The 19,647-nt window shown below is 29.5% G+C and overlaps 1 protein-coding gene across 1 annotated transcript; it reads left to right on the forward strand.

The window, feature by feature from the left end:
- The first annotated feature begins 6,307 nt into the window (after positions 1 to 6,307).
- On the forward strand, positions 6,308 to 17,694 carry LOC143256329 (uncharacterized). The gene is made up of 4 exons (XM_076513409.1): positions 6,308 to 8,182; positions 13,177 to 13,312; positions 14,462 to 14,536; positions 16,611 to 17,694. Exons 1-4 carry the CDS (start codon positions 6,448 to 6,450, stop codon positions 16,711 to 16,713), a joined length of 2,049 nt encoding a protein of 682 aa, XP_076369524.1. The 5' UTR covers positions 6,308 to 6,447; the 3' UTR covers positions 16,714 to 17,694.
- Positions 17,695 to 19,647: the final 1,953 nt, after the last annotated feature.

The raw sequence follows: 19,647 nt of genomic DNA on the forward strand, positions 1-19,647 counted from the left end.
AACCATATACTGGATTTTGGCCATCTTTCTTCTGTAAGGATTGGAAAGTTGTTTTAACTAGACTATGCATTGGTCACAGTTTTTTAACACATCATTTTCTCTTATCTGTAACTGATGCACCAATGTGTAGTCTGTGTGATACTCAGGTCACAGTAAGCCATGTTTTACTTTCTTTCTGTCATTATGACTCTCAGTGATGGCACCATTTTGAACCTGTTCTGTCCCAAGGTTTGTCCATAATGTTAGGCAGTGTTATTGGTGATAGTGACACTGTCCACCTTAGAAATGTTTTTAGTTTTTTAAAGGCTATTAATCTTTTTAATGCCATTTAAGTGTTTCAACTAATACATTACACTTTTTTTGTTTTTAATGCGATTCCCTTTTAAGAATCAAAGTACGTCAAGTTCAATTTGAAATTAGAAAATGACTGTTGTTAAAATTTTGCTACATGTCTTTTAAAACTTTTATTACTTTACTTTTTGAAAATGGCCATGACATCAAATTACTCAGAACCAGAACTGGAAAGGCCAACTTCAGGTGACTGACGGTGATTTTTGTACTTACCTGTTGGTCTTCCTAGCAAGTTACGATAATTACAGTTATGCTACAGAAAGTTCTTTACAACTTGTATTACTGTAGTTTTTCTTTTAACATTGTAGACTACATGTAAATATTAGTTTTATGCTATTTATAATTTTTTTTAAACTTTGTTTTGTTTTACCTTAATTTACTTTTATGAATTTTACTAAATTTACTTTTCAACTTTTTACCAGATGTTTGGTGCAGATAGGCCTAGCTAATTTGTGCCAAAAAATACCAAATTAACCAACCAAATGACGAATTTTCAGTATAGTGTATTTAGACACTTACTGCTGTTGTTAAATATAGCGTATTTATACACAGACCTCTAGATTTAACATTATGAAAATAAAGTTTTATTAGTCATATTTTATTTTATTATCAGAAATGAAATCTCAGAACAAGCAGCCAGGTTACCAGGTTACCACAAATGCTGTGAAAGCTTATCTTCAGCGAAAAGAACAGGAAGAAAAAAAGAAATGTACGTGTAATTTAGTTTCAGAACAGATTGTCTGAGTTATGTTTAATGATTCTGTTCAACTTGTCTAAGTTATGTTTAATGATTCTGTTCAACTTGTCTGAGTTATGTTTAATGATTCTGTTCAACTTGTCTAAGTTATGTTTAATGATTCTGTTCAACTTGTCTAAGTTATGTTTAATGATTCTGTTTAACTTGTCTAAGTTATGTTTAATGATTCTGTTCAACTTGTCTGAGTTATGTTTAATGATTCTGTTCAACTTGTCTAAGTTATGTTTAATGATTCTGTTCAACTTGTCTAAGTTATGTTTAATGATTCTGTTCAACTTGTCTAAGTTATGTTTAATGATTCTGTTCAACTTGTCTGAGTTATGTTTAATGATTCTGTTCAACTTGTCTAAGTTATGTTTAATGATTCTGTTCAACTTGTCTGAGTTATGTTTAATGATTCTGTTCAACTTGTCTGATTTATGTTTAATGATTCTGTTCAACTTGTCTAAGTTATGTTTAATGATTCTGTTCAACTTGTCTGAGTTATGTTTAATGATTCTGTTCAACTTGTCTAAGTTATGTTTAATGATTCTGTTCAACTTGTCTAAGTTATGTTTAATGATTCTGTTCAACTTGTCTGAGTTATGTTTAATGATTCTGTTCAACTTGTCGGAGTTATGTTTAATGATTCTGTTCAACTTGTCTGAGTTATGTTTAATGATTCTGTTCAACTTGTCTAAGTTATGTTTAATGATTCTGTTCAACTTGTCTAAGTTATGTTTAATGATTCTGTTCAACTTGTCTAAGTTATGTTATGTTTAATGATTCTGTTCAACTTGTCTAAGTTATGTTTAATGATTCTGTTCAACTTGTCTAAGTTATGTTTAATGATTCTGTTCAACTTGTCTAAGTTATGTTTAATGATTCTATTCAACTTGTCTAAGTTATGTTTAATGATTCTGTTCAACTTGTCTAAGTTATGTTTAATGATTCTGTTCAACTTGTCTAAGTTATGTTTAATGATTCTGTTCAACTTGTCTGAGTTATGTTTAATGATTCTGTTCAACTTGTCTGAGTTATGTTTAATAATTTTGTTCAACTTGTCTGAGTTATGTTTAATGATTCTGTTCAACTTGTCTGAGTTATGTTATGATTCTGTTCAACTTGTCTGAGTTATGTTTAATGATTCTGTTCAACTTGTCTGAGTTATGTTTAATGATTCTGTTCAACTTGTCTAAGTTATGTTTAATGATTCTGTTCAACTTGTCTAAGTTATGTTTAATGATTCTGTTCAACTTGTCTAAGTTATGTTTAATGATTCTGTTCAACTTGTCTAAGTTATGTTTAATGATTCTGTTCAACTTGTCTGAGTTATGTTTAATGATTCTGTTCAACTTGTCTGAGTTATGTTTAATGATTCTGTTCAACTTGTCTGAGTTATGTTTAATGATTCTGTTCAACTTGTCTGAGTTATGTTTAATGATTCTGTTCAACTTGTCTAAGTTATGTTTAATGATTCTGTTCAACTTGTCTGAGTTATGTTTAATGATTCTGTTCAACTTGTCTGAGTTATGTTTAATGATTCTGTTCAACTTGTCTAAGTTATGTTTAATGATTCTGTTCAACTTGTCTGAGTTATGTTTAATGATTCTGTTCAACTTGTCTGAGTTATGTTTAATGATTCTGTTCAACTTGTCTGAGTTATGTTTAATGATTCTGTTCAACTTGTCTGAGTTATGTTTAATGATTCTGTTCAACTTGTCTGAGTCATGTTATGATTCTGTTTAACTTGTCTGAGTTATGTTTAATGATTCTGTTTAGCTTGTCTGAGTTATGTTTAATGATTCTGTTCAACTTGTCTAAGTTATGTTTAATGATTCTGTTCAACTTGTCTAAGTTATGTTTAATGATTCTGTTCAACTTGTCTAAGTTATGTTTAATGATTCTGTTCAACTTGTCTAAGTTATGTTTAATGATTCTGTTCAACTTGTCTAAGTTATGTTTAATGATTCTGTTCAACTTGTCTAAGTTATGTTTAATGATTCTGTTCAACTTGTCTAAGTTATGTTTAATGATTCTGTTCAACTTGTCTGAGTTATGTTTAATGATTCTGTTCAACTTGTCTGAGTTATGTTTAATGATTCTGTTCAACTTGTCTGAGTTATGTTTAATGATTCTGTTCAACTTGTCTGAGTTATGTTTAATGATTCTGTTCAACTTGTCTGAGTTATGTTTAATGATTCTGTTCAACTTGTCTGAGTTATGTTTAATGATTCTGTTCAACTTGTCTGAGTTATGTTTAATGATTCTGTTCAACTTGTCTGAGTTATGTTTAATGATTCTGTTCAACTTGTCTGAGTTATGTTTAATGATTCTGTTCAACTTGTCTGAGTTATGTTTAATGATTCTGTTCAACTTGTCTAAGTTATGTTTAATGATTCTGTTCAACTGAAGTTACTGTTGGTAAGAAAGACTTTATCATTAAGATAAAGATCATATTTAATGATCCGAAGATTCAAGAATGATTTATGTAGTTGATGTCACTAACATTATATGGATTTCTATAATTATATGAAGGTTGAATGAGAGTTTATGTAATGACTAGTTCACGTAAATATTGTCAACCAGCATTGTTTGTGAACATTATATATAATGTAGTTATTTATTATTAACCAGTTTTGTTCCTTAGAGTGTATTTTATTCAGCTACATACTTTTAACCAGTAAGAGTTTATCATAGTATATTTCATGAGATAATCTACATTGTTGTAAATATAATACAGTTCATTAAAAACATTTTCATCCTGCAGTGCTAGAAGTTCTCAAGAAAAAAGAACATTTGTTGTCTCTTCGAGCTCAGAGTTCAAAAAATTCCAAAAAAGCAAAATTAATGGCATCAAGAACAAAAGACAACAATTTTAGTGGACTCAGATTGACTGGAGACAATCTGGATGCAAAATTGGAAAGAGAAAAAGAACTCAGAGAGAAATGCCAAAAACAAAATTGAAAGAACAAAGAATGGACTAGAAGAACATGATAGTCAAGTCCTAAGGAAACAAAAGAGAAAGGCAGAGACTTGTGATATGAATAATAACGATGAAATGTTTACATCTGCTTTAAATCAGTTGCTTTTAAAGAAACCTCGTTTGACAGAAGAACGGCTCAAGAAAGATGTTCTGGGATGCGATCCTACAACAAACAAACTTCAAAATAATGGAGTACTGCCAAAATCAAGCAACATCCAACTCAGATGGAAAACGTCCAGGATATTTTGAAAACAGCTTCTCACAAACATCATGAACCAGTTGTAAAGGAAAGTGAAAATCAAAGACTGATGGATGAAAGGAGAATATACATGGATGCAGAAAACAGGAAAAAGAAAACCACTGTACTGTGTAATTCTACCAAAGAAAAGACAAGACAAAGGGACAGGATTTGTAAGCTACCATGCAAAAAAGTGCTTTGCGAAAAAGGCGAAAATAATCCCATTGGATCAAATTTGCTAGCCAACTCTCGAAATCAATTTAAAGGTTTTAGATTACTTGCAAATGCCAAACATCATCTGACAAGAATGTCTGGATCAGCTGCCATGTCACAAAGTACAGTTGATTGGAAAAATCAGAATACTGATAAAAGATCACATAATGAGAAAGTATTAAATCCAAGCAAACCAAAGTCTGCTCACATTGGAGATAGCTCTACTGCCACTTTGTATCTTGCAAAAGGAAATCGTTACATTAATCACAAAGAAGAAGAAATGGATATTTTACCTCCTCATACTGATGAAAGATACACTTTAAAATTTAGAAATTTGCAAAGGGTTGGTTTACACCTTGATACAAATGATGATATACAGTCAACTCCTCAGAAGAAAAGTGGTAACTGTGAAAGTACTGTTAGCCCAGATGCAGAATTACATAAGTTTAAAGATAGCTCAGTTTGTAATGAAGTTGTTGTATATAAAGAGGATGAAATGTACAATTCTTGTAAATACACTAATGGGAGTTATGTTAAAGATTATTCAATCTCCAAACCAAACTTGAACTACAGACTTCCTGAAAACCAACTAAATAATATGAAATCTATTAAAAAACCTTGCCTTAACTACAAATTACCTCATTCACAAAACCAGCTTAATAGTAGGAAATCTACTGAGGAACCTCATTCTCATTTGATGTCATCTCATTCCAAAAGTCATAATATTAAAATAAAAACCAATGACAAGCCTAATCCTAATTTTAGAATACCTCGAAGAGCTACTTGTTCTAAAAACAATGAGAAACTTGACTCTAATAATACAGTATCAGACTTGGAGAGGTGGCCTTCTAATGCCAACAGTAATGGGAAACTTGGTTTTAATAACAGAGCACCTGATTTGGAGAGACGACTTTCTAATGCCAACAGTAATGGGAAACTTGGTTTTAATAACAGAGCACCTGATTTGGAGAGACGACTTTCTAATGCCAACTGTAATGGGAAAATTAGTTCCAGTACTAGAACTTCTAATTTTGAGAGACGACCTTTTAATACCAACAGTAATGAGAACATTAGCTCTAATAACAAAGCATCTGATTGGGAGAGACAATCTTCTAATATCAACATTAATGGGAAAATTAGCTCTAAGAACAGAGCACCTGATTTGGAGAGAATACCTTTTAATATCAACAGTAATGGGAAAATTAGTTCCAATACCAACAGTAATGAGAAAATTAGCTTTAATAGCAAAGCATCTGATTTGGAGAGACAACCTTCTAATACAAACAGCAATGAGAAAATTAGTTCCAACACTAGAACATCTGATTTAGAGAGACAACCTTCTAATATCAACATTAATGGTAAAATTAGCTCTAAGAACAGAACACCTGGTTTGGAGAGACGACATTTTAATATCAACAGTAATGGGAAAATTAGTTCCAGCTCTAAAACATCTGGTTTCAAGAGACAATATTCTAATACAAACAGTAATAAGATAATTATCTCTAATAACAGAGCACCTGATTTGGAGAGACAACTTTCTAATGTCAACAGCAATGGTAAAATTACCTCTAAGAGCAGAGTACCTGATTTGGAGAGACGACCTTCTAATACCAACAGTAATGGGAAAATTAGTTCCAGCACTAAAACATCTGATTTGGAGAGACGATCTTCTAATACAAACAGTGATAAGAAAACTAACAGAGCACTTGAGTTGGAGAAACAACCTTTTAATATCAACATTAATAGTAAAATTAGCTCTAAGAACAGAGCACCTGATTTGGAGAGACGACCTTTTAATATCAACAGTAATAGGAAAACTAGTTCCAACACTGATTTGGAGAGCGACCTTTTAATATATCCAACAGTAATGAGAAAATTAAGTCTAATAACAAAGCATCTAATTTGGAGAGACAACCTTCTAATATGAACAGTAATGAGAAAAGTAAGCCTAATAACAAAGCATCTAATTTGGAGAGACAACCTTCTAATACCAACAGTAATGAGAAAATTAAGTTTAATAACAAAGCATCTAATTTGGAGAGACAACCTTTTAATACCAACAGTAATGAGAAAATTAAGTTTAATAACAAAGCATCTAATTTGGAGAGACAACTTTTTAATACCAACAGTAATGAGAAAATTAAGTTTAATAAGAAAGCATCTAATTTGGAGAGACAACCTTCTAATACCAACAGTAATGAGAAAAGTAAGCCTAATAACAAAGCATCTAATTTGGAGAGACAACCTTTTAATACCAACAGTAATGAGAAAAGTAAGCCTAATAACAAAGCATCTAATTTGGAGAGACAACCTTCTAATACCAACAGTAATGAAAAAATTAAGTCTAATAGCAGAGCATCTTATTTGGAGAGACAACCTTCTAATACCAACAGTAAGAGGAATATTAGTTCTAACACTAGAACATGTGATTTAGAGAGACGACCTTCTAATATCAACATTAATGGGAAAATTAGTCCTAACACTAGAATATCATATTTGGAAAGACAACTTAATACTAATAGTAGTTGTCAAGTTAGCTCTAACAAAATAGCACCTCATTTGGAGAGACAATCTACTGATACTAATGGTGATGTGAAATTTAGTTTCAGCAACAGAAGAACTGATACAGAAAGAAGGTCTTTTAGCACCACCATAAATAGGAAACTTAGTTATAATAACATATTATTTGACTTGGAGAAACAACCTCTTAACAACAATGTTAATAAAAAATGTCTTGCTAATAACAGAGAAACTCATTTAATGAAAGAAACTGCAAGTTTCAGATTGAATGAAAAACCTAGTTTTGACCATAAAACATCAAATAAGACCAAGTTCACTGAGAAACCCCTGTTTAATGGCAGGACACATATGAAGAAAGATGTTATTAATAACATATTCAATGAAGAATCTAACAATAGTCACAGAAAGCCTTATTTGCAAGAACCACCTGTTAATATCAAATCTAATAGCAGGCCTAGCTCTGACTGTAGAGTACCTTATTTGGATAGAGAGACAACTTGTAACAAATCTGGTGTGAAACATAGATCAAATGACCAGGTAAAATATATTGATAAAGAAAGGACGAGGAACAAATCCAATGAGAAACCTATCACTAATTGTGGAAGACCTTTCTTGGATAAACATTCTTCTACTATAAAATCAAATAGAAACCTTAACTTCAAAGTACCTAATTTGGAAAATCTCTCTACTGACAATACATTAAATGAGAAACCACAGCCTAAGTGCAGGTCACTTTACATGGAAAAACAATCAGCTCAAACCAGATCCAATAATAAACCTAGTTCTGACTTGCTGCAACCTCACTCACAAATGCAGAAACGAAATGTGAAACCCAGTTGTAATCTCAATGCTAGCAGCCGACAAACTAATACGACATCAGAGAGGAAACTTTGCCCAAACTACAATGATTCTCTTTCACAAAAGGAACTTGCTGAGGTTAAAACCAAGAGCAACAATAGGGTGGATTCAGTTCCCACCAAAAATCAGCCTGCTAATACAAAATTTAATCTACAACCTAGTCATAAAGGTGGACAACCAGGCCCTGAAGATCAGTATCTTAATGTCAAATCCAGAGGGAAGCTATTATGTAGCAACAGAGAACGACAAAAATTCACTGGTTATCATCATGTTCAAAAAAGTAAGTACATATCCTGTTGCTACAGCCAAATGTACAGGAAGTAGCATATAGACGTATTAATAAAATTAGTAGTATGTACATGTTCAGTCATTCCATTTAGTAGTATGTATAATAATATCTGATTATGAGTGGGAAAGTATTTTGTTTTCTATGTGCTAGTACCTATAGTAATTAATAAAATACAAAATTGAGTATGTGTCCCACTTTTCTATTTCCTGGTATTCATAGTTAGTAATAACAAGTAACAGTATGTATGTATCCAAATTTTTTATGCTAGTATTTAGAGTAATTAATAACAACACTGGTATATATGTATCCTAATTTTCTATATGCTTGTATTTAGAGTAACTAACAACAGTGAGTATGTATGTATCCTAATTTTCTATATGATTGTATTTAGAGTAATTAATAACAACAGTGAGTATGTATGTATCCTAATTTTCTATATGATTGTATTTAGAGTAATTAATAACAATTAACAGTGAGTATGTAACCTAATTTTTGATTCCAGTATTTTAATAAGAATTAACAGCTTAATTTTATGCTAGTATTTAGAGTATGTATGTAACTTAATTTTTATGCTAGTATTTAGAGTAATTTATAACTAACAGTGGATTCTATGTGTCCTAATTTTCTATATCCTTGTATTTAGTGTAATTAATAACAATTAACAGTGAGTATGTATGCATCCTAATTTTCTCTACTGGTAGTTAGAGTAATTGATAATGATTAACAGTGATATATATGTATCCTAATTTTCTATGTGTTTGTATTAAGAGTAATTAATAACAATTAACAGTACTTATGCATTCTTATTTTCTATTTGCTTATATTCATAGTAATTAATAACAATTAACCATGGTATTTATGTATCCTAATTTTTCATTTGCTTGTATTTCGAGTATTTAATAATTAATGGTGAGCATCTATTTATCTTAAGGTTTATGCTAGTATTTAGAGTAATTATTAACAACAGTCAGTATGTATGTATCCTAATTTTTTATGCTGGTATTTACAGCAATTAATAACAATTAACAGTGAGTATGTATGTATCAATATTCTATGCTAGTATTGAAAGTAATTAATGACAATTAACAGTGAGTATGTATGTATCCTTATTTACTATATGCTTGCATTTAGAGTAATTAATAACAATTAACAGTAGTATATGTGTATCCTAATTTTTAATGTATTCTTAGAAATTAATAATGTTTAGCAGTTATAAGTATATATCCCAGTTTTCTATTTGCTAGTATTCATAGTAATTAATAAGAATTAACAGTTTTAATGTATCCTAATATTTTATGCTAATATTTAGAGTAATTAATAACAACTGTACGTATGTATTGTAGTCTTTATGCTAATATTTTAATAAGAATTAACAGCCAGTATGAATGTAACCTAATTTTTTATGCTAGTATTTAAAGTATTTAATAACAATTAACAGTGAATATGTATGTATCGGTATTTACTATATGCTTGTATTTAGAGTAATTAATAACAACAGTAGGTATGTATGTATACTAATTTTCTATGCAAGTATTTAGAGCAATTAATAATAACTGTATACTAACAGAAGGTATTTATGTATCCTAATTTTCAATAAGCATTTATTCAATAAGCATTTATTCTAGTAATTCATAATGATTCACAGTGGTATGTATGTATTCCAGTTTTGATTTACTAGTATTCATAGTAATTAATAACAATTGACAGTTTGTATGTATCCTGTTTTCTATATGCTAATTTTTTAGAGCAATTAGTAACAATTAACAATAAGTATGTATGTATCCTAATTTTTATGCTAGTGTATTTGGGAATTAATAACAATTAACAGTGAGTATGTATGTAACCTAATTTTCTATGCTTGTATATAGAGTAATTAATAACAATTAAAAGTTAGTATGGATGTGTCCTAATTTTCTATTTTAATATTTGGAGTAATTAATAATTAATAACTATTCACAGTGAGTATGTATGCATCCTAACTTTTTATGGCAATATTTAGAGTAATTAGTAACTATTAACAGTGAGTATATATGTAGCCTAAGTTTCTATATATTAGTATTTCGAGCAACAAAAAACTATTCACAGTGAGAATGTATGTATCTTAATTTTCTCGGGTATTATTTAAAGTAGTTAGTAACAATTGACATTGGAGTATATGTTCTAGTTTTCTATATCCTTGTATTTAGAGTAATGGATAAAAATTAACAGTATGTATGTATTCTAATTCTTATGCAAGTATTTACAGCAAATAATAAAAATTAACAGTGAGTATGTGTGCATTGTAATTTTTTATGGTGGTATTCAGAGTAATTAATAACAATTAACAGTTAGTATGTATGTATCCTAATTTTTTATGCTAGTGTTTAGAGTAAGTAGAAACACTTTACAGATAGTATATATGTTTTCTAAATTTTAATGCTATCATTTAGAGTAATTAGTAACAATTAATACTGAGTATGTATGTATCTTAATTTTTTATGGTGATATTTCAAGTACTTAATAACAATTAACAGTTAGTATGTATGTATCCTAATTTTTTATGCTAGTGTTTAGAGTAAGTAGTAACAATTTACAGATAGTATATATGTTTTCTAAATTTTAATGCTATCATTTAGAGTAATTAGTAACAATTAATACTGAGTATGTATGTATCTTAATTTTTTATGGTGATATTTCAAGTACTTAATAACAATTAACAGTGAGTATGTATGTATCCTAATTTTCTATATGCTTGTGGTTAGATTTTAGAGTAATTAATAACAATTAAAAGTGAGTATGTATGTATCATAATTTTCTACTTGCTTGTATTCATAGTAATTAATAACAATTAGCAGTGGTATGCATGTGTCTTAATTTTCTATTTGTTTGTGTTTAGAGTATTTAATAAGTAACAATGAGTATGTATGTATCCTAATTTTCTATATGCCAGTATTTAGAGTAATTAATAATGATTAACAATGAGTGCATCGAACCTAATTTTCTGTATACTTGTATATAGAAAAATAATTAACACTGAGTATGTGTGTATCTTAATTTTCTATGCTAGTAGTTGGACCAGTTAATAACAACAATGAGTATGTATGTATTTTAATTTTCTCAGGTAGTATTAGTTAATAACAATGAACAGTGGAATGTATGTGTAATTAACACTTGTGGATTGTAATTTATGCTAGTATTTAGAGTAGTTTATAAAATAACAGTTAGTATGTACCTTTTCTAATTTTTATGCTAGTATTTAGAGCAATTAATAACAATTAATACTATATATGTATTAATTTTTCATTTACTAACATGTATAGTAATTAATTACTTCTAATGAGTATGTACCATGTTTTTCCATTTACTAGCAGATGTAATTATGTAATCTGTTATATATTAAAGCCATTATTTTGTGTTGGTCAGAAAAAAAATGCTGATATTGTTGTTGTAAGTGTGTATATAATGCTTTGAATGATTGTGAGGACTGACTTTACGTAAGTGTGTATATAATGCTTTGAATGATTGTGAGGACTGACTTTACGTAAGTGTGTATATAATGCTTTGAATGATTGTGAGGACTGACTTTACGTAAGTGTGTATATAATGCTTTGAATGATTGTGAGAACTGACTTTACGTAAGTGTGTATATAATGCTTTGAATGATTGTGAGGACTGACTTTAATTCCACTTTTTGAAGCTTATTTATTTTCTGTAATATGTTGGAAGTTAGTTACCATAATTTGTATGTTTTTATTGTGTTAATTTGAAATTTCCAGTTTTATCTTTATATTTTTGGATATAACTTCTTTGAAATATATTGCCACTATTATGAGTTAGTGATAGCATTTAAAATATTTATGTTTAAAGTTTGAGATATAATTTTTATCATAAAACTTTGGTCTACTAGTTTTTCATACTTCATACTCTTTGGACATTTAAACCATAAATTTTAAGTTGTATGATGTAATTAGAAAAATGTTTGGGACATTTGAAATATTGATAGATTTGTAAAATCTTCTGTTTAAGTAAGACAAGTATGAGAGTGAACAAAGCTCAGAAAAGGAGATACACGTATATTGGCTCTCATTTTATCCTTCAAGCACTTGCATGTTCTTCATTACTACCTGTTGTTTGTCAAGTCTCTTAAAGGTTCATCATGATTGTTATGTGATATACTGAATGATATTACTACATGTTCTTTTAAGTTTCTTAAAGGTTCAACATGATTTTCACTTGATATACTGAATGATATTACTATTTGTTGTCTGTTACATCTCTTAAAGGTTCGACGTGATCGCTATGGTATACCAAATGATTCACATGTTTCTAAACAAATTCTTGTTTACTCAGTGTTTTTAATATTCCATGTGATTATCTCATGAACTGTTTATCCAGCATTCTAACTGTCCAGTGTGAACATTTCATGAACTAATGTTTACCAAGCATTCTAACTGTCCAGTGTGAACATCTCATGAACTAATGTTTACCCAGTATTCTAACTGTCCAGTGTGAACATCTCGTGAACTAATGTTTACTCAGTATTCTAATTGTCCAGTGTGAACATCTCATGAACTAATGTTTACCCAGTATTCTAACTGTCCAGTGTGAATATCTCACGAACTAATGTTTACCCAGTATTCTAACTGTTCAGTGTGAATATCTCGTGAACTAATGTTTACCAAGCATTCTAACTGTCCAATTTGAATATCTCGTTTACTAATGTTTATCCAGTATTCTAACTGTCCAGTGTGATTCATATGTACTGCTACATTAGCTGACTCTATATTAAGTCATATGTATGTACAGCATACCAAATAACTCCCCACAAAAAAAAATGCTGTACAGAAAAAGGAACGAAATATGTAATATTAAGTATTCTTGTTAATTGAACAGTTTCAATGTTTTATTGATGCTGATGGCAATGTGTAGTTAACATGTTTTCACATCTTTGTGTTCACAAAGTGTGAGTTTTTGAACTGTGGCTTCAACCACTGCTTGTTATGTAGAAGCTCCTGTCAAGCGGAGAATAGAGAGTGACGATGAAGAAGATGATATGTCTGATTTCATTGATGATACTCCAGTAGGTGAAGAAGAAGATTATTCTAGTATGATCAGAGAAATTTTTGGATATGACAGGAGAAAGTATGTTTATATCAAAACAATTGAAACAGTAATTAATTTTGAAAATCTTTACTTTCCTGATTAAAAATTGACAATAAGTATGAACTGCTCTATTTAAACTAATAACTATGTATCAGTTTTAATTTCTAATTGTTTTGTAAATTTTAAGAATATAATATTAGTTGTATAGACAAACACTGAATATATTTTAGTCACTAGTGAATGAAAAGTATAAATTTTGTCTGGTAGTATCTAATCTGATTCATCTCTGTCAATAACAAAACTAATGGTGCTAAAAGTAGAATACACCTCAGATTATTCTTTTTAGGACTACATAATTGAAATGTTGGAATATGTGAAACAGTGCCAACAGAACATACCTCACATAAATATTTTGTTGGGAAAACTCAACTGAAGTATTATATGATTAGTGTAATGTTAGTATGATTAATACAAATTAAATAGTATTAATGTTTGTATGGTTATTACAAATTAAACAGTGTTAATGTTTGTATGATCAATACAAATTAAACATTAGTGTTAATGTTTGTATGATCAATACAAGTTAATCATTAGTGTTAATGTTTGTATGATCAATAGAAATTAAACATTAATGTTAATGTTTGTATGATCAATACAAATTAAACAGTAAATCTACTTTCAACAATCATTAAATACAAACCTGAGAATAATCACACTAGTTATATATAAACATTATACCAATTTTAAATAAAAGTATTCATATCTTTGAAAGCTTTAACTTGTAATGAAATAATACTTGTAATCAGTAAGCTCAAAAGAAAATGGTTAATTATTGAAATTTAGGTAAATATACATTATCACAGAAAGTGATATGAAATAAGGTTAGATTCACAATTAACAAGTTGTGTAGTTTTGTATAGCTTTATATATTTGTATAAAGTTTCATATAGTGTTATATATATAGCTTTATAAAGATGTATTTAGATGCAACTCTTCAACTTTTAATTTTAATAATGAGTCAGATTCTTATTTATGAAAGTATTGAATATTGTAACCATGTAATATGTGATCTTTAATAGTGAATTAAAATTTTAATTTAAATTATTCAAACTGGTTTTGAACATGTGTAGGATGGTATTTTGATGTTATCTTTAAATTTGTATACTAAAAATTTTTGTATTCCAATAGATATATAGATGATGATTTTGATGATTCTAACATGGAAGCAAGTTATGCAGAGGTTATGAAAGAAGAAAAGAGAAGGTTTGTTATCTCTGCATTTGACATAAGTTGTTGGTCTTCTAATCTACTTATCATACTTGTTGGTTCTAAAACTATTAGATAGATGTTATGTCAGTTGCCATGTGGAGCAGTATGGCCACATTATAATTACTTTAAGATATTTTTAAACTTAACTTGTGTGTTCTATGGAACAGCCTGCCTACATTACAGTCATACTACAATACTTGCTAACTAAACTTGTTTGTTTCATGGAACAGCCTGGCTACATTACAGTCATACTACAATACTTGCTAACTAAACTTGTTTGTTTCATGGAACAGCCTGGCTACATTACAGTCATACTACAATACTTGCTAACTAAACTTGTGTGTTTCATGGAACAGCCTGGCTACATTACAGTCATCCTACAATACTTGCTAACTTAACTTGTGTGTTTCATGGAACAGCCTGGCTACATTACAGTCATACTACAATACTTGCTAACTAAACTTGTTTGTTTCATGGAACAGCGTGGCTACATTACAGTTGTACTACAATACTTGCTAACTAAACTTGTTTGTTTCATGGAACAGCCTGGCTACATTACAGTTGCACTACAATACCTCTTAATGCTTTTTGCACAGGTTAAAGGTAATGTCATTTTGTTTGTTGATTTGAATTCAAAGTTTTTTATTGAACTACTGTTGTATTTAATAAGTTTAGAATCAAATTGTAGATTATTATTGAGACTTTAATGTTATATATTAGTTAATTTCTTAATATAAAAGTATGTATATTAAAAAACTCAAATATAGATTATTGTGTGTCACATGGTATATTTAATGCATCACTGTTTAAAATTAGGTGTTTCTGATGTCAAAATACTAATTCTGTAATTTTGTTCAAATTAAAAACTCAAATTACTAATATTAATAAGCTTGAATATAAAATAAGAACCCCATGTTTTTAGTTTGCTAAGATATGACTTATGTACTGAATGAAACACAGTGGCCCTGTTCACATCTTTCCCCTTTTTACATATGTTAATACTGATGATGTGGGGCTGTATTCACTATCTTGATTTTTGTGTGTTAGTACTGATGATGTGGGGCTGTATTCACTATCTTGATTTTTGTGTGTTAGCACTGATGATGTGGGGCTGTATTCACTATCTTGATTTTTGTGTGTTAGTACTGATGATGTGAGGCTGTATCCACTGTTTTGATTTTCTTGTGTTAGTACTGATGATGTGAGGCTGTATCCACTGTTTTGATTTTCTTGTGTTAGTACTGATGATGTGAGGCTGTATCCACTGTCTTGATTTTCTTGTGTTAGTACTGATGATGTGAGGCTGTATCTATGTCTTGATTTTTGTGTGTTAGTACTGATGATGTGAGGCTGTATCCACTGTCTTGATTTTCTTGTGTTAGTACTGATGATGTGAGGCTGTATCTAGTGTCTTGACTTTCTTGTGTTAATACTAATGATGTGAGGCTGTATCTAGTGTCTTGACTTTCTTGTGTTAATACTAATGATGTGAGGCTGTATCTAGTGTCTTGACTTTCTTGTGTTAATACTGATGATGTGAGGCTGTATCTAGTGTCTTGACTTTCTTGTGTTAGTACTGATGATGTGAGGCTGTATTCACTGTCTTGATTTTCTTGTGTTAATACTGATGATGTTAGGCTGTATCTGGTGTCTTGACTTTCTTGTGTTAGTATTGATGACATGAGGCTGTATTCACTGTCTTGATTTTCTTGTGTTAATACTGATGATGTTAGGCTGTATCTAGTGTCTTGATTTTCTTGTGTTAGTATTGATGACGTGAGGCTGTATCTAGGTCTTGATTTTCTTGTGTTAGTATTGATGACGTGAGGCTGTATCTAGGTCTTGATTTTCTTGTGTTAGTATTGATGACGTGAGGCTGTATCTAGTGTCTTGTTGAGTTACTTGTGTTAGTAGTGAGGATGTGATACTGTATCCACTGTCTTGATTTATTTGTGTTAGTAGTGAGGACATGAGACTGTATCCACTGTCTTGACAAATCTATATTATTGTTTTAGTATTATTTGGTGTAAATTCTTGCTGCGTTATAACAAAAACAAATTGATTTTAGTGCCAGGATTGGTTTGATGGAAGATCTTGAAGACATGAGAAAGGAAGCAGAGGAGAAGAAACGAAAGAAACAGTTAAAAATGAAGAAAGAAACAAAGAGATAAATATAACCATGTGTGTGTGTATATATATTTATATAAATGTGTTTGCAAAATATTTCAGTATTTTTACAAGAAAGAAATTATTATGGAGTTTATTTTTGGTAATAATGAAGCATATTTATATTTTTCTTTTGTGAAGAAAGAATATTATTATAAAATAATAAATTATGGAATATGAATTAAATATTCAGTTATAGGAAGTATTTTTCTGGGATCTTATAAGGCTTACTTTACGTGAGATATAAACTAGAAACTAGAATTGGACATTTTTGTCTGTGTTTCTAATGCCTTTTGTTATGGCCATGATTTAGTTTTAACAGCAAAGCTGTTATAGATCAAGTAACAATTATAAAGATATTATTTTAAAAATTTATAGTCTTTGTGAAGATATTTATCTGTTAACTTTCAAAGTAAGCAGAAAGTGCAGATAAATTTATTATTTTAGGCTACATTCACTAGTGTATCCAGTAGTACAGATTAAACATACACACAAACATAAACTGTCAGAGATGAAGATATACAGTTAGTTACAACAAATAATATTAATACTGATATATATTTTTAAGCTCAAATTCAGTCTACAAAACATTTCCAAAATTTTACTTTCTGATTAACAAATATCTGAAACAAGTTATTTGCCTTTTTGAAGGAACATCTCAGTTGATTGTTATTTTTTGCTTTATAAATTATCTAGTTGTTTATCTGGTAGAAAACATATAAAATCATTTTTGAATTTATTCATATAAACCATGGCTGTTTATGTTAAGAAGCAGTAACACTTAAAGTTTTGTCAAGTCTTATAAACTTCAAAACGAGATATCTTTAAGCTAAACAAACAATATACTGTAACAGTGTAGCTTTTCTTTTTAGCTATAGGGTTGAAAAAGAACCAAGATTTTCCTAAAGTGTTCCACTGCTTTGTTTAAAGAGTATGTAATTTGAGAAAATCAAAAAATAAAAATCTGCCTCAAAATATAGCATTAAGTGATGTCTCTGTTTCAGTATCTAAACAGGAGAAAGGTACTTCAATACACTTTGGTTGAAGTTAAACATCCAGTCACATATTGTTTTGGTGTTTGAACAAGAGACAAATAGTTCAATACACTTTGGTTGAAGTTAAACATCCAGTCACATATTGTTTTGGTGTTTGAACAAGAGACAAATAGTTCAGTACACTTTAGTTTAAGCTAAATATCCAGTTAGATATTGTTTTGGTGTTTGAACAAGAGACAAATAGTTCACTACACTTTAGTTCAAGCTAAATATCCAGTTAGATATTGTTTCAGTATCTAAACAGGAAAAAAGTACTTCGCTACACTTTAGTTGAAGTTAAATTTACAGATATATTTTATTTTTAGTGTTTGAACAGGAGAAAAATAATTCACTACACAAACAAGCCGTTTTTGCATATATATTTTTCTACAAGTGGGTTTTCTCGACATTACTGATTATTAATTCACTACACTTTAATAGAAGATAAACATCTAGTACGATATTGTGTTAGTCTCTGAAAAGAAGAATAGTTCACTGAACTTTAGTTGAAGTTAAACATCAATTTATATATTATTTTAATGTTTGTACAGGAAAAATGTAGTTCACTGAACTTTAGTTGAAGTTAAACATCGATTTATATATTATTTTAGTGTTTGAACAGGAAAAATGTAGTTCACTGAACTTTAGTTGAAGTTGAACATCAATTTATATATTATTTTAATGTTTGTACAGGAAAAATGTAGTTCACTGAACTTTAGTTGAAGTTAAACATCGATTTATATATTATTTTAGTGTTTGAACAGGAAAAATGTAGTTCACTGAACTTTAGTTGAAGTTGAACATCAATTTATATATTATTTTAATGTTTGTACAGGAAAAATGTAGTTCACTGAACTTAAATTGAAGTTAAACATCGATTTATATATTATTTTAGTGTTTGAACAGGAAAAATGTAGTTCACTGAACTTTAGTTGAAGTTACACATTCGTTTAAATACTGTTTTAGTGTTTGAACAGGAAAAATGTAGTTCACTGAATTTAGTTGAAGTTACACATTCGTTTAGATACTGTTTTAGTGTTTGAACAGGAAAAATGTAGTTCACTGAATTTAGTTGAAGTTACACATTCGTTTAGATACTGTTTTAGTGTTTGAACAGGAAAAATGTAGTTCACTGAACTTTAGTTGAAGTTACACATTTGTTTAGATACTGTTTTAGTGTTTGAACAGGAAAAATGTAGTTCACTGAATTTAGTTGAAGTTACACATTCGTTTAGATACTGTTTTAGTGTTTGAACAGGAAAAATGTAGTTCACTGAACTTTAGTTGAAGTTACACATTTGTTTAGATACTGTTTTAGTGTTTGAACAGGAAAAATGTAGTTCACTGAACTTTAGTTGAAGTTACACATTCGTTTAGATACTGTTTTAGTGTTTGAACAGGAAAAATGTAGTTCACTGAATTTAGTTGAAGTTACACATTCGTTTAGATACTGTTTTAGTGTTTGAACAGGAAAAATGTAGTTCACTGAACTTTAGTTGAAGTTACACATTTGTTTAGATACTGTTTTAGTGTTTGAACAGGAAAAATGTAGTTCACTGAATTTAGTTGAAGTTACACATTCGTTTAGATATTGTTTTGGTGTCTGAACAGAAAAGTATCTCACTACACTTTAGTTGAATTTAAACATCCAGTTAGATACTGTTTTAGCATCTGAACAGTGGAAAAGTAGTTCACTACATGTTAATTGAAGTTAGATATCGTTTTAGTGTCTGTATAGAAAGAAAACAGTTCATTACACTTTATTTAAAATTAATGTTCACTTAAAAACTGTTTTAGTGTCTGTACAGGAGAAAATTAGTTCACTGCACTTTACTTGAAGTAAACATACAGTTAGATACTGTTTTATTATCTGAACAAGAGAGTAGTTGATTACACTTTACTTGA

This window comes from Tachypleus tridentatus, chromosome 7, assembly GCF_004210375.1.
Source record: "Tachypleus tridentatus isolate NWPU-2018 chromosome 7, ASM421037v1, whole genome shotgun sequence".
Taxonomy (NCBI): Eukaryota; Metazoa; Arthropoda; class Merostomata; order Xiphosura; family Limulidae; genus Tachypleus; species Tachypleus tridentatus.

Bases quoted from the DNA above. Each gene is read 5' to 3' on its own strand.
- LOC143256329 (XM_076513409.1), top strand. From the start codon at position 6,448: ATGAACAGTAATGAGAAAAGTAAGCCTAATAACAAAGCATCTAATTTG. The intron at 8,183-13,176 runs GTAAGTACATAT...CTTGTTATGTAG, and splicing joins TTATCATCATGTTCAAAAAA to AAGCTCCTGTCAAGCGGAGA. The intron at 14,537-16,610 runs GTTTGTTATCTC...AATTGATTTTAG, and splicing joins ATGAAAGAAGAAAAGAGAAG to TGCCAGGATTGGTTTGATGG.